The 14521-nt window shown below is 48.7% G+C and overlaps 1 protein-coding gene across 4 annotated transcripts in view; it reads right to left on the reverse strand.

Moving 5' to 3' along the window:
* Window positions 1-14521, reverse strand: part of cdkal1 (CDK5 regulatory subunit associated protein 1-like 1) — a 373644-nt gene that overhangs the window by 260398 nt on the left and 98725 nt on the right. For 3 of the 4 annotated variants that reach the window (XM_064308720.1, XM_064308705.1, XM_064308712.1), the window contains exons 5-6: window positions 11819-11915; window positions 4428-4476 (exon numbers count right to left, since the gene is read on the reverse strand). In XM_064308720.1, the coding sequence (XP_064164790.1) occupies window positions 4428-4476; window positions 11819-11915 (146 nt within the window). Of the gene's footprint in view, window positions 1-4427; window positions 4477-11245; window positions 11681-11818; window positions 11916-14521 lie in introns of those variants that run through there. The other variant, XM_064308728.1, reaches the window with a different exon arrangement.

The following is a 14521-nucleotide window of genomic DNA, read 5'->3' on the forward strand; positions in this document are numbered from 1 at the left end:
TTAAAATTTTTTTAAAAAGACACCAGTTTCTGAGTAAACCAGATCAGAGTTCGGTACTCGAATGGTATTTACATAGCACAGATAAACAATCTGTGCCTGGGTTTCAAATTTTTGGGATTTTGGCAAATCTCTGCATTTTCACATGCTTAGCAACTTACTCACAGGGAGAATCCTTCAAATTCTATTTTTCATGCAGTAGTGATACAAGTACACATTTTCCCCTGTCCTGCCTTGCCATCGTCATATCGCTACCTCAGACCCTATTCATAAACTGAAATAGGTCTCCAGTTCCAGCCCCACCTACTGAAAACTAATTATCCAATCAAATTTCAAACTCAGGTGGGTCCACCTTTATGTTAGGTGCAAGAGGTCCTTTCTCTCATTCCAGGCACACCACACTAATCCCTTCTTTAGGTCCTGTCAGAACGGCCATCTTCAGGGGTCTGGCAGCCCCCCGCAGGAGGCTCACACAGCAACACAAGCGTGTGCACTGTGAAAATCAGTATGCGGTCGATGTCCACACGCGTGGGTCAGTACAGCGATGAGGAGTATTTACGGGTGGCCAGATTACATATAACCGCTTCAGTGAGGCTGACCAGGCTGGGATAGAATCGTGTTCCCAACCATCTTCAGAGCATGTTGCATCAAATACCAAGAACAACTGGGTCTCAGTAGGACTGAGGGCGAAGAAGCCCACTTTCACAAGGGAGCTAGCATTTGTACTCAACAGGGCTGAAAACATGACCGAAAGAATCCAGAAAAGCTCTCGATCATCACAAGCACGCAGTGTCCCAAATAAGGTACTGCATGTGTAACGATTCAGGATTAAATGTGAAAACTCACCACTGAAATTTTGGGCCATTTTGTATCTGCTAGTGCAGACGTACACAACAAATGTATGTTTCTGGGTTGCATGTCAACTTCTGGCCTTAATCAGTCCTAACATTTACACCATCTGACATTTTAGCTACATGAATGACAGCCAAAGACAGTTCTTTTTTTACACTATATGAAAAGTTTTACTATGATCTAATCTGCAACAGAACCAGTGTTGGTGTGTACAGCCAATTTAGGCATGTCAAACCGGACCAAGGCACGGAACGGTACCTAGAGTCTGGAAGCGGTAGCTGGCCCTATACGGAGCATTAAAATGCTTTATGGACATAATAACCAGGCCGTAGCTAATCGCGGTTTTTTTGCGGCCTAAACAAAAGATACGTATTGAGCCGATCAGAAGGTCAAGGAGCCGCAAACAGCCTTCCTGCAGCCTTGATAAAACCAGCGAGCGCAACCTGGGGCGGGCAAAGCCATAAGCCATGGGGGAGCCAAGGGCGCCAGCCTCGCCATGTAAGAAGGGAGCTCGGAGGGTGGCTTTTTTCACCATGTAATTCTCAAGCTAACAACCATTCTCGGGCAAGAGAGAGGACCGTTCTTAAAAACTGCAATTTTTTAGTTTTTATTCTTTTTTTTTTTTTTGCTCTGGGCTCTCATCGCTTCTCGCTGCAGGACGCTGGAGGCCGTTTCCCCCCCCCACTTTTTCATTCCCCTCTTTTGTGATGCGGTGGTTTGGTAAACTTGGCGGGGGTCAGGATTGGCCACTCATGGCCGCACTCACAGGCCCGCTAGCGCTTTACGAGCAGGAACAGTGGGAGGCTGTGCACTGCTTCACCATCAGAAATATCACCGCTAAGAAAAAACGAGGAAGCTGATGGGGGTTTTTTTTGGTTATTTTGTAAATATGTGTGTGTGTGTGTGTGTGTGTGTGTGTATATATATATATAATAACTGTGTGTGTTAATAACTATTCTCTTTCTGGTTTTGTTTGTTTAAAAAAAAAACAAGAAAGATTTAGCTTGCACTACACGCCTGGAGCCTGAATGCTTGGAACAACGGAGGGGGTGAGGAGGCAAGACGGAAGGGAGAAAGAAAGATTTCTGAAAGGAAGGCTGGGTGTGGTAAAGAACGGGCAGAATCTGGAGCAGCGAGGCTGCAGCGAACCGGACAGCACCGGTCTCTCCCCCCCCACAGCGCCGACAGCAGCGGTCCCCCAAAGCGGGGCGAGGAAAGCTCCCTCCCGGGCGGCGGCGCGTGGACGCGGCGGGCGAGCGAGCGGCTGGGAGAGAAGCCGCTTGTCGCTCCGGGCCAGGTGCCCGCTGAAAGCGTCCCGTTCGCAATAAATCACATGGCGGGGGGGGCGGGGGGGGGAGCAGCGCCCGATTACCAGATGGATCTGCCTCCCCCGAAAATTAACCCAGGGGTCCCGCTTTCTGAAGCTGACACAACAGATGCTTTTGTCTGATGCGCGTACACAAAACAGCAGTGCTGATGCGAGAGGAACCGTCTTCAGAGAAAGACACGAAATAACGCACGTCCACGGGACAGAGAGCGAGGCAGACCTCGGCGCGGTCACAAACTCGCCGTCCCTTGCCCCCCGTCTCACCCCCGCCTGTCACGCAGACAGAGGAGCTCAAGGTCAGGCGTGATGCGTTCTCCGAGCGCCGCCATTCGTCTCCCGTCTGAAAACCTCCCCCGGTCTGAGCGCGTGTGATGGACTCTCCCCGCTCCTGCCACTGTTGACCTTTACAGTCGCGGAGCCAGGAGGCACCATTACGCTCCGCCGGCTCCGCCGCGGCCGGCTGCCAGTCCCGCGGTTCCCATACGTCTCAGGGAACGCGCGCGCATTAGGGGGATTTATCGCATAAATTGTCGGACCTCTGCGACGGCCCATGTCTAATGTATCTTCAAAAAAAACGTGAAAAAATAAGGAACAAGGCCCGCTGTAGTTTATCATCCTTAAATGCACTCTATAAATCGAATATCTGGCTCTAATAAACAGCTTAAGGGGTTTACTTGCTGATTACATCATGGCTGGCCATCAGGTCCAGACAGGGATATTAAATTCCCAAATAAGGAGATTGAATATTCAGATGCATTTGCAAACACGACTTAAGAAAATATCACCAAAATCCACAGGCCAGTGCTCATTCATTCTTCTGACATGACTTACGACACGCACAGACAGACACTACAGCCCACCGACACACTTAAAGTATACGCACAAACTACACCACAAACAGAACTGGAATACACACAAAGACACAAGACAAAAACACACCACACACAGACAGACACACACACATGAAGAGTGTGTACACTTAAAGCATACTCATAAATTGCAGCACACAGAATTAGAGACAGTGACAACAGACTTCCAGTACACACACACACAACACACCACTCACACACACACACACACACGCACGCAGTAAAAAATGTTTTTAAAAAAAAACAATCCCCCCAGTTCACGCAGCTCATATAGTTAGAAGGAAGCGACAGTTTAAAAGATCATCGGTTATAAAGCGCCACGTGTAACAAAATTGGCTCCCGGACCATTTAACTGTGATGCAATTAGTCATTCATAGAGCACTGAGGGGTTTCAAAAAGGACGCGAGCTCCCTCCGACGCAGGGCTAATAAAGCCATGCGCTTTCACGCATCCACAAACACAGGAGCCAAGGCCCCAATTAAGCGCAGAGCTATTATCCGCTGGACAGGCTCAGCGCCCGCACTGCCCCAGTCTGTCTCTGCGCTGCAGGGACCGGACCCAGATGATCGCGCTGAGCTGCCATCCGCCCCTCTCAGCCGCTAGCGACCGCTGCGCCGCCAAACCAGGGGTTTCACCTGCCACCCAAATTTTAACACACTGGTGGCAAGCCTTGCAGCCCCTAGATTCCCCCTTTACTGAAAGGCTTCGAGGGTCACTTAGGTTTGGTTTACTGCTCTTCGGTGGCACAAGCTAAAAATCTGACTAGCGTATGTGAAGGGGAGGACTAGCGGGCAGCTCTCGCTGGGCAGGCTATCTTTACGCGGCCACGACATGCAGACACTGAGGTCTTCAGCTTACGCAAGCTATGTACACGTGGCTGATTCGCAGGAAGAGGAAAGGCTAGCGCAAAAACAAAAGGCAGCCGAGAAAATAAGGCTACTAGCCGCCAGAGGTAAGCAGCCTCCAAAACAGCAGAGATTAGCATTCTGCTAATTAGCAGTCTGCCATTCTCAAATGGTAACCTGCACAAGGCACAGAGAAGAGAGAGATGCATTTATCAGTGGCAACATCTGACGCGCACTCAAATTCTCAGACAAACTCATCGAAGCAGATTAAAGTCTCCTTTGTAAGGTGATGCAATTCCGTCTGCTCCTTCTCGTGATGCTGGAGATTTCCCAGTTGAAATACGGCACCTTCATCAGAAGCAAGGTAGGCGTGTTTCACCAACTCGAGTGTGAGAAACGTTACGGACAACAAACTACCGCGTTACGGAAAACGGTAGAAAGCCGAAGACGCGGTGCGCCCAACGGCAGTCAGCTGAGAATAAGAGTGCGTGGTGCATCCGTGGCAGCGGTCGTTCGCAGGGGTATTGGGAGACTCACCTTTCACTGCCTCGTCCACCACCTCCACCACTCGGTCAATCTGCTGCACCTGCGAGAGAGGAGAGACGTGCCCACGTGAGGTGTGTGCAGAAACCCACACTCGGCACGCATCTTTTAGCCCCGCCTCTTCCTGTAACTGGACAGCCGTGGGCTTGGCCGGATGTACTGGAGTGTGGGACGCTGTGGACCAGCTGGGAGCCAGTATGGAATGCCCACCCAACTCCCCCGCCATTGGTCCCATCTCCTCACCAAAATCGCACCCTTACCGATAACCTGGCCTACTTACATGAGACTTTTATTCTGAGCCATACATATGTGTGTGTGTGTGTGAGTGTGTGTGTGTATGTGTGTGTGTGCGCGCATGTCTTTCCAATTAAAAATACTTAAGCAGTCAAAAAATGGTAACTACCTGGCTTGAGTTAGTGGGTGTTTTAGTTTCAGAAAGCACTGACACAGGAAAACCCACAGCCAGTTAGTCAGGGCACCAAATCAAAAGTGTGGTTAGACCATATCATTTATGAGCTTAGCCAATGACCTCACTCTGTCTTACACAGTTCTTAGAATTTTACATTTTGCCCATTTATAGGGATGGACATTTTCTGACGCAATTAAACACCTTGTGCCCCACAATTTATACACCCGATTCCACATCCAGTACCCACTAAACAAACAAGTCCGCCCCTAACATCAGCCATACCTTGCACATAAATGTAGGCAGGGAAAAGGCAGCCACCTTCACTCCATGACTTACGTTCCTGTTTATAAATATGAAAGGCAGTGAACGGATGATGTCTTCCTGACAGCATCAGTATTGTAATTATCAGGATTATTAGGCAATTAAAGACCCCCAACGACAAAGGAGTGAGCCATTACGGCTCTAATTGGTTGCTTATGGGGAAAGGCAATGACTGTGACAGAGAAAACCTGACAGATTCCACAAGGAAAAAAAAAAGGCGCCGTTGATGGATTCTGATGATGTGCGTTCATTGTCACGGAGACCAAATTACCAGAGGTGTGGCAGGCCTGTCACCCGCAAGGTCGCTTGTGTGATTAGCCTCGAGCTTGATGGAGGGAGCAGTCACGACCGCGCTCGGCTGTTCCAGGGCCGTTTCTGAATTTGTTCAGAAAGAGCGCCGGCGTCAGATTGCTTCTGTGTGGAGAGCACAAAATGGCTGCCGTGCAGCACCCAGGTGGGTGCTACACATTGGTGGTGCGTGAGGTGAGTTCCCGCTCATCACTGTAAAGAACTTTGAGCATCTGGAAAAGTGCTATAAATGCAATGACTCACTCCTTCATCCTGGGCCTTCTGCGTTTGTGGGAAAGAGTTTGTAACTTGGAAGCTTCCCATTTTCATTAAAGACAAGCTGAGCGACAGCCAATTTCAACTGCCGGCGAGATTGCCCTGCGGGTTCTATCACTGGTAAGCTGTCACCCTCACGTTGTGTTGCAGGTACTAGCAGCAGGTAGGTGCACTGCCTCCCTGTAGGGCTTCCATTTCCAAAACTTAATCCAGATGACACTATCATTCCGTTACCTTTCTAACTTTCTTACTGTCAATACAGCGATGAGACAGTGAGGTCTTGAGAACTTTGTTCAGGCATTTTGCAGAGACCCAAATCAAATTTCTTCACATATTCTTCACCTTATCCTTGAAGTCTAAACAAAAACTAATAACTTGAAACAAAACCAATTTGTCTGCCGCCCAAACAAAGCTAATGTGTAGGCAATTACTGACATACAGTATTTGAACCAATCAAAAGGTTTTTTTTGCTCTCCACACCAAACCACAGATATTACATTAGATCACTGAGTAAAGGACAGCGTGTGGTAGTCGCGCTCATTCCTGAGCCCCATAACAGGCCGTGGACCTCACAGCGTTCAAATTCCCGCCCGCTTAGCAAATGAATAATGAAATGAGGTTTAATTGCTTCTTAGTGCTGAAATGCACACCACGACCTGACCAAACTCGCTGGCAGAGCGGTCCTGGGATTTGGTGCATAGTGCACTAATGTGCACACGCGTTCCTCACTGTGAGGGCCATCGTCTTTAATTGGAACCTTTACATTGTTTTAAAGGATCAAACGGCGCCTCCTCGTTAATTCGCTCAGTAATTGGTCGGCCGATAATCCGTTTTCAGTCCCGTACTTGAATTTCAGCTCGAAACTCTCTCTGGCAGAGGCAGGAAACCAGAGCAGAGCCTGCAACCCATCCTGCTGTTGCCACTGACAGAGGCTCAACGCAATCCTGCTCCAGACAACCTTCAGTGGCCTCAATCAAAGCCTGTTCCTTTAGCCGTTATGAAGCAGGTAGCATCTGAGGTAACAACAACACGAGAGCAGCAACACCAGCATTCAACTTCAAAAACACTTGAGCAGACGGAATTAGTGTTATTAGCACGATGGTACGCTCTTCGCTGAGGACGCTCTTCAAATGCGGTGCCGTGGAAGGGTTAGACAGACACACAAAGGGGCCCGACTGTGGCGGAGAAGGAAAAAGGAATTAAAACCCACAGCAAGAGCAGAAGGCGGAAGCAGGGCCGCGTGCGGCTTCCCCAGCTGCAGACAGGGCGGCTGGGAAAACTGAGAAAGGACCGGAGCTCACGGGAGAGGCCCAGCCAACACGACCGGCGACACGCACGCAGAGAAGACCTCAAAATGGGTCTCAATTTTGAAAACAACTCGGTAAAATAAAAAAATAAATAAAAGGCAAGAGAGATAAAAGGGAAAGCTCCCATTGCTATGTTATTTCTGCATGGGGAATGGGAGATTGTCCAATCTGAAGTCTGGTATTAAGGGGAATAAATATCAGTGGTGCCCGGCACCCCGCCGTTAAATAGGCAGAGCAGCGGGCACCTCGCTCCAGCCCAGGAAGTGCGTTTCTGTCGATGTTGCCGCGGGCACAGAGCCGCCATCGCTCGGGTACGGCTGGAAAAAGGCTTCTCGGGGTGCCGTTCCGCGTTCGGACGTGCGGGGAAAACTGAATCAATTTCCCCCCAATGGGACAGCAATCTCCGTCCGCTACGAACAGCGGGTTTTCAAAGCTCGTTGGGACCGGCTCCCCATCGCAGCGGCCGCAATTCAACCTGCAAACACAGCCACACTTCCACTTACAGGTAAACGGGAACAAGTAATTTCACTGAAGTGGTAGTCGTCTACACCGCGAGAAGCTGCAGCACAACATCTGAATGAAAAGCACACCAAAGAGCTCGTGCAGAAAGCTGCACTTTCCTCCGGCGTCCCAGGGGTAAAGGTTCTCACTACAGGAGCAGGACTGGGCCCTACAGTGGCAGGTTTGAGTGGCTCAGTCCATACAGGTGCTCACTACAGGAGCAGACTGGGCCCTACAGTGTCAGGTTTGAGTGGCTCAGTCCACACAGGTGCATGCTGGGCCCCACGGCGGCAGGTCTGAGTGGCTCAGTCCATACAGGTGCATGCTGGGCCCCACGGCGGCAGGTCTGAGTGGCTCAGTCCATACAGGTGCTCACTACAGGAGCAGGCTGGGCCCTACGGTGGCAGGTTTGAGTGGCTCAGTCCATACAGGTGCTCACTACAGGAGCAGGACTGGGCCCCACGGCGGCAGGTCTGAGTGGCTCAGTCCATACAGGTGCATGCTGGGCCCCACGGCGGCAGGTCTGAGTGGCTCAGTCCATACAGGTGCTCACTACAGGAGCAGGCTGGGCCCTACAGTGTCAGGTTTGAGTGGCTCAGTCCATACAGGTGCTCACTACAGGAGCAGGCTGGGGCCCTACCGTGGCAGGTCTGAGTGGCTCAGTCCATACAGGTGCTCACTACAGGAGCAGGCTGGGCCCTACAGTGGCAGGTTTGAGTGGCTCAGTCCATACAGGTGCTCACTACAGGAGCAGACTGGGCCCTACAGTGGCAGGTTTGAGTGGCTCAGTCCATACAGGTGCTCACTACAGGAGCAGGCTGGGCCCTACGGTGGCAGGTCTGAGTGGCTCAGTCCATACAGGTGCTCACTACAGGAGCAGGACTGGGCCCCACGGCGGCAGGTCTGAGTGGCTCAGTCCATACAGGTGCATGCTGGGCCCCACGGCGGCAGGTCTGAGTGGCTCAGTCCATACAGGTGCTCACTACAGGAGCAGACTGGGCCCTACGGTGGCAGGTTTGAGTGGCTCAGTCCATACAGGTGCTCACTACAGGAGCAGGACTGGGCCCCACGGCGGCAGGTCTGAGTGGCTCAGTCCATACAGGTGCTCACTACAGGAGCAGGACTGGGCCCCACGGCGGCAGGTCTGAGTGGCTCAGTCCATACAGGTGCTCACTACAGGAGCAGGACTAGGCCCTACAGTGGCAGGTCTGAGTGGGTCACCCCACGGTGGCAGGTTGTGCAACGGCAGGACACAACCGGCTGCATCCGTCCACGGGAGTTTGAAAAAAAGTCACTGCTAAAAAAAAAAATTACCAGGCCCACAGACAATATCACTTATCGTGAAAACACGATTGGCACCTCAGCCGCAAACCGGAAACTCACCATTTCACAGATCAGAGAAGGGTACGGACAGCACCTCTACTGGGGATTCCAAATTGGAAAGGTAACGGGGTGGTAGGGAGATTTCAAAAAGAGATAGGCATCACACTAAAATACACCAGACACCACAGAGGGCAAAATGTTCTTATTCCAAACTGGTCTGAGGAACCAGATAACATTGACCCAGTTCTTACTCATTTTCTTCATCTGAGGAAAAATAAACCTTCTTTTGAGCCAAAGTTCTGAAACTCGGTTACAGTGCAGCCGGCTTTAGTGCCCCATCCCCCCCCCACCCGCCCCGCACTGCAATCCGGGGCCTAATTGTCTCTGCGTGCCTGAATGAAGTGTCGCCGGGCGACCGATCCATACCGCCGCCGGCCGGGGTCCTCGACGCTCTCTCTGACAGCGGGGCGGGAGCCAGCGTGGGGCCGCTGCCATTTGGGCCCGCTGGCGTTCCCGCGGCCGACCCGCTGCGCGCGGAGATGAGCAGCCGGCGCTCCCGTCCCCGCCCGCTCCCTCTCATCACCGCCGCCCCGCGGCTCGGCGGATCGATACGCTTTTCAGGGGGGGAGCCGCACTTAGCCGTCCGCAGGCCCTCCTTTTAACTTCGTTTGAGAGCAGGAGCAGGGGCCCGCTGGGGCCGGCGGCTCTTTGTGGCCTTCGCCTCTGTCGCCGCGCCGCGGCCGGTGTGACATTTACCTCGGCTTTCTCCAAGCGCCGCGGCGGCGGCGGGGCTTTTTTTGGGCCGGAGAGAGAAAAAACCCCGCCGCTGTTTTGTCGGCGGACGGACCGCAGAAGGCTTCGGGGGTGGTGCCGTTCTGGCCGAAAAGTCTTCTGTTGGGGGGTTCGCGCTGCTGACAAACTCCGCTGGGGTGGCTGAAGAAAGAAGACGAACGCCACGCCAGCATCTTCACCCCTCCACCCGTTCCATTATCGAAACGCAAGCTTCGGCTAAAACCTCCACGGGAGAGGGTCTGCACACCCCAGGTCTACTCGCGCCTTTGTTCGGAAACGCGCCCGTGTGTAGAGAGGGGCCTGTAAAATACGGACAGAATCGTTCTCATCTTCAGACTGAACTGCGAAAGCAGAGCTTTAAAAACTCCATTCAGAACCCTAAAATATTGGAAAATTCCCTCTCTGAGGCAGCTGTGCCTGAGAAAACGCAGAGCTTTGGAACAGTCTCGCTGTTTGAAAAGTGAAATGATTATGAGCTTAGTCTCCATAAAAAAAAGTAAGGCTTCAACCCAGTTTGAGACAACAGGACGTTAGCCTGGACCAATTCAGACAGACACCCAGAAAGAAGGAGATTGCTCCGGCTTCTACCGTGTTATGGTGTTCTGTGCGCAACCTGAATCCTCTCTAGAACAACAAACACGTCTGTGTGATCAAGGCCAACTGTCTAAACAATGAAAATCTCAGCCTTATTCACTGTGGAGTACAATAAACCTATGCATCAATTAAGTATTCATCTCTTCAGGAAAAACATGGACATTCAGTATACTACAAATGTAAATATAATGCTCATTTTAATAATTTTAATTATCTTTCATTTCAAGTTAATAATATATGGCCAGTCTTGGGATGACTGAAATGTCTACATTCATCATTCAGCGTGTCTGCTTAATAAACATGAATCCCTTGCATCAGCTTAAATACTATACCATGAATAATGTAATTAGACTCAATAAACAAGGCTATTGTCATATTTAAACAACTGCAAACAATTAATGAGATTGAAAGGCAGACGTTTTTACCATGGCCTAAGAGGAAAACAGCTGGCAAGTTGATCACAAGTTCACAAGTTTCAGTTTGTGTTCGGTGTAAAGCGTTGATTATTCTAAAACATCGCTGAAAACTCAGCTTCCAGGACGTGCAGAGCCGTTGCTGCGATATGCAAAACACCGGAACCATTTGCATAACATGGCATTATGACAAAGAGAATGGTCTTGAGAAAACTGCTGCTGCTGATTTAACAGACCTTTCACTGGCTCCAACTTCCTTATCAGTCCTTAAAAAAAACTAAAATTTCCTAAAAATCCATAAATAATAAGCTAAATAAATAGAATAAGCACACTCACTTATACAGTCATATATTACCACTGTACACATCTAAATGGGAATACATTTAGATATAAGGGCAAGGTATTTGTAGACTGTACACAAGGTGATGAAACAAACCAGGAGAGAAAGGCTGCTGAAAGATATAGGCCTAGCTGCTGGAAACATCAGGTAACTGACTCCTCCAAGCAGGCACCCAGGACTCCACACAGTGCCCCTGGGAAACTCCCTTAAATGAAACTCAAGACTTTCAGGTAGTCTATATAATTCACCCCAATGATACTCAGGCCTAGCAGGTAGTCTGTGCCACTCACCCCAATGATACTCAGGCATAACAGGTGGTCTATATGGCTCACCTCAATGATACCCTGGCCTTGTAGGCAGTCTATATCACTCACCTCAATGATACCCTGGCCTTGTAGGTAGTCTATATTACTCACCTCAATGATACCCTGGCCTTGTAGGTAGTCTATATCACTCACCTCAATGATACCCTGGCCTAGTAGGTAGTCTATATCACTCACCTCAATGATACCCTGGCCTTGTGGGTAGTCTATATCACTCACCTCAATGATACCCTGGCCTTGTAGGTAGTCTATATCACTCACCTCAATGATTCCCTGGCCTTGTAGGTAGTCTATATCACTCACCTCAATTATACCCTGGAATTTCTGGTGGTCTATTTTACCCATCCCAATGATACTCAGGCCTCACAGGTGGTATACTTCCCTCAGGCCTATCAGACAGTTTATATTACTCACCTCAATGATATTCAGGCCTATCAGATAGTCTATATTACTCACCCCAATGATACTCAGGCCTATCAGATAGTCAATATTACTCACCCCAATGATACTTAGGCCTTTCAGGTAGTCCATTCGGGGTTGAGCCTGTGGTACACATCCCGCCACCACAACTTTCTTATCCTGCTCTTGAGCTTTCCTGCAAAACACAGGGAGAAGCATGAACATACAAAGCTACAGTGAAAGCACAAGGACACCAGATCAAAGTGAACATATATTATTATAAATGTGAAAATCTATCAACTGCATATATATATATGAACATAATAATGTGTAATAACATAACATGGAACAATTCCATACCGCTTAGATGTGATATCATCTACAGCTATCACGGATGTTGACAAGCAAACTGCCCATCAGTTTGTCATAACATTTTCTGACTGGGGAAAAAAACCCTGTGTTTCCAAAACAAAGTAGTACAGTGAACCCTCGTTCAAATGAGTCTCAGCACCACTGCTGTCCCTCTGGGAACAGCAACAATCATGCTATGAAACGAACAGTGCATTCTCTTTTTGTTTTCATACCAAAAGAGGAACAGAAAAACACTAATGAATGATGTGGGAAGGGTTCAACTGCCAAAGGATGAAATTAAACTTTTAAATGAGGCTGTTTTCTTGTTACAGATGGTGGTCAGCTCCCTGTCAGTGGGAACAAAACATGAACATCTTTCACAAACTGTTTTACATCATAAGAGGTTCATAAGACCTGGTCTTTTAAAAGCCTCAGCAGCAAAATACCTCTGTCTGTTTACATGAAGCCAATGGAAAACAAGGCCCAATGTCCACAACTCCTCTACCAAAGTTTCCTGTCTACAAATGGCATGAAGTGGAACAAGAAACATTCAATGCTTCAATATGCTATGAAAAGCACTGCAGACAAATGTTATATGGAAAAAATGTGCTTTTGTATGGAGGCAATGTAACAAAAAGAATGAAGGTATTTAAGATAAGATAAAACTGAAAAATGCAAAACAGAGAGACAGCACTCTAAAGCTACCTTTCTAGGCTTACTGCATCAACTACAACCATCCGTTGAACATTACAGAACCAGCAACATTTTAGGAATATTTTCAGAGGAAAAGCAGTTTCTCACTCTGAGTCCTCACTTCCCTGACATAGTTTAAGGAACAAGAAATGTTCCTAACATTGATGTTAAAAGGAAGAAAGGCATAATCTGAATGTGCATTCAACTGCATTCTGACCAAGTCTCAGACCAGCTGTTCCCAAACGGATGACAGAGTAGGTCCCAAGGGGTCCTCAGAAAAATGGAAAATCTACATCAAATTTTTTCCTTTCAAGAATTCAAGAACAGTTTTAGTTTATTAAATATCTATAGCTTCAGGCTGGTGGGTGGCTCATCTTGTTAAGGTAGTGCTCCAATGTATGGATGAGGCCCACAATACTGGTATCAAGTTTGGACGATGCCAGCACCGACTACGGCCAGCAACCAGGCAGTGTTGGCTCTAGCATCGTCTGGGGGAAAGAGGGGTTCAGCCAACCCAAATAACAATGGTTTAACCCAGGCACTCTCCATTCACCTGGCTCAGCTGCTCAGACACATCTCTAAGTTGTCAACCGCAATGTAAAAAGAAGTGACAGATAATACTGTGATTACATTAATGTTAAATATTTACATTGTACTAAATAAATGTATGAATAAAGATCCATAGTATGCCATTCCATTTTAGACATGCTTCCCTGTAGTGGAAAGTAGTGGGCTAGTCACTATACTGTGGCAACGGGAGTTGGGTAAAGGTCTCAACAGTTAACCATTTTATTGAGATAGGAGTCCTCAGGAAGACGGTCGTATTAAAAAGCTTCGTCATTAAATTTAGCAAAACCCAATTTACAGAATGTCACACAATTCTTGAGGACCGTGTGCTTGGGCTCTAAATTCAAGTGGTAATAAATTGTGTACACAAACTGCGACTATCGCCAAGGTTTAAATGTTGCTCTTAAGTGACCTTAATTGCAAGGAAGAGATACACACTTGACCTAAAGGCCCCTAATGATGTAAAACCTAAAGGTCAGGCCGTCGTTGCGGGATAAATGTTGAATTGTGTGCCACGAGCGATGTCTTAATGTCAAAAATGGAAGAGGCAATTTGCCCAAGAATACGTGACCTTTGACACCGCCTGTGCGTTTATGAGGACGCATGCAGAGCTGGTAGCGGATGATGAGGCTGAGATTGCCTGCTGCCCTGAGTGCCTTGCTCCTCGGCAAGAGAGGCCATTTGCCAGCAGGGCACTCGCAGTCATAGAGAGGCCATTTATTTCCAACACCATGATAACAGTCAAATTACTTAGTATCTCAAATTTTGGGCTTCTGATAAATTCCAGCTATTGGGGCCAGTGGCGAAAACAAAAGCCCGTTCTCAATATAATCTGGGTATTAAGGACATGAAATACTGTACTGTGCAACAAGAAAAATCTAGTTATTCAAGAGACTTGGCTGTACATCAAGCTCTGCCCCCACAACGTACATTCTTCTTCTGCCATAGGATTAAAAAATCACCCTCATAGTTATACATTCAGACATTCTGTCCAGATTCGTTTGCATGTGCTACAGTCGACAAACCGGCTCCTTGCCATGTTATGCATCATACATGTAGAGCCTCTCATTCCCGTGGCGGTCCTGTCATGGTAACCCCGCTCGGCGCTAACACTGCCCCGGGCCGCGTATGTGCACGCCAGTCACAAGGATCTGACGTCCCCCCGCCTCAGTCAGTGCACACGTTCGCGGC

Source organism: Anguilla rostrata, chromosome 1, assembly GCF_018555375.3.
Source record: "Anguilla rostrata isolate EN2019 chromosome 1, ASM1855537v3, whole genome shotgun sequence".
Taxonomy (NCBI): Eukaryota; Metazoa; Chordata; class Actinopteri; order Anguilliformes; family Anguillidae; genus Anguilla; species Anguilla rostrata.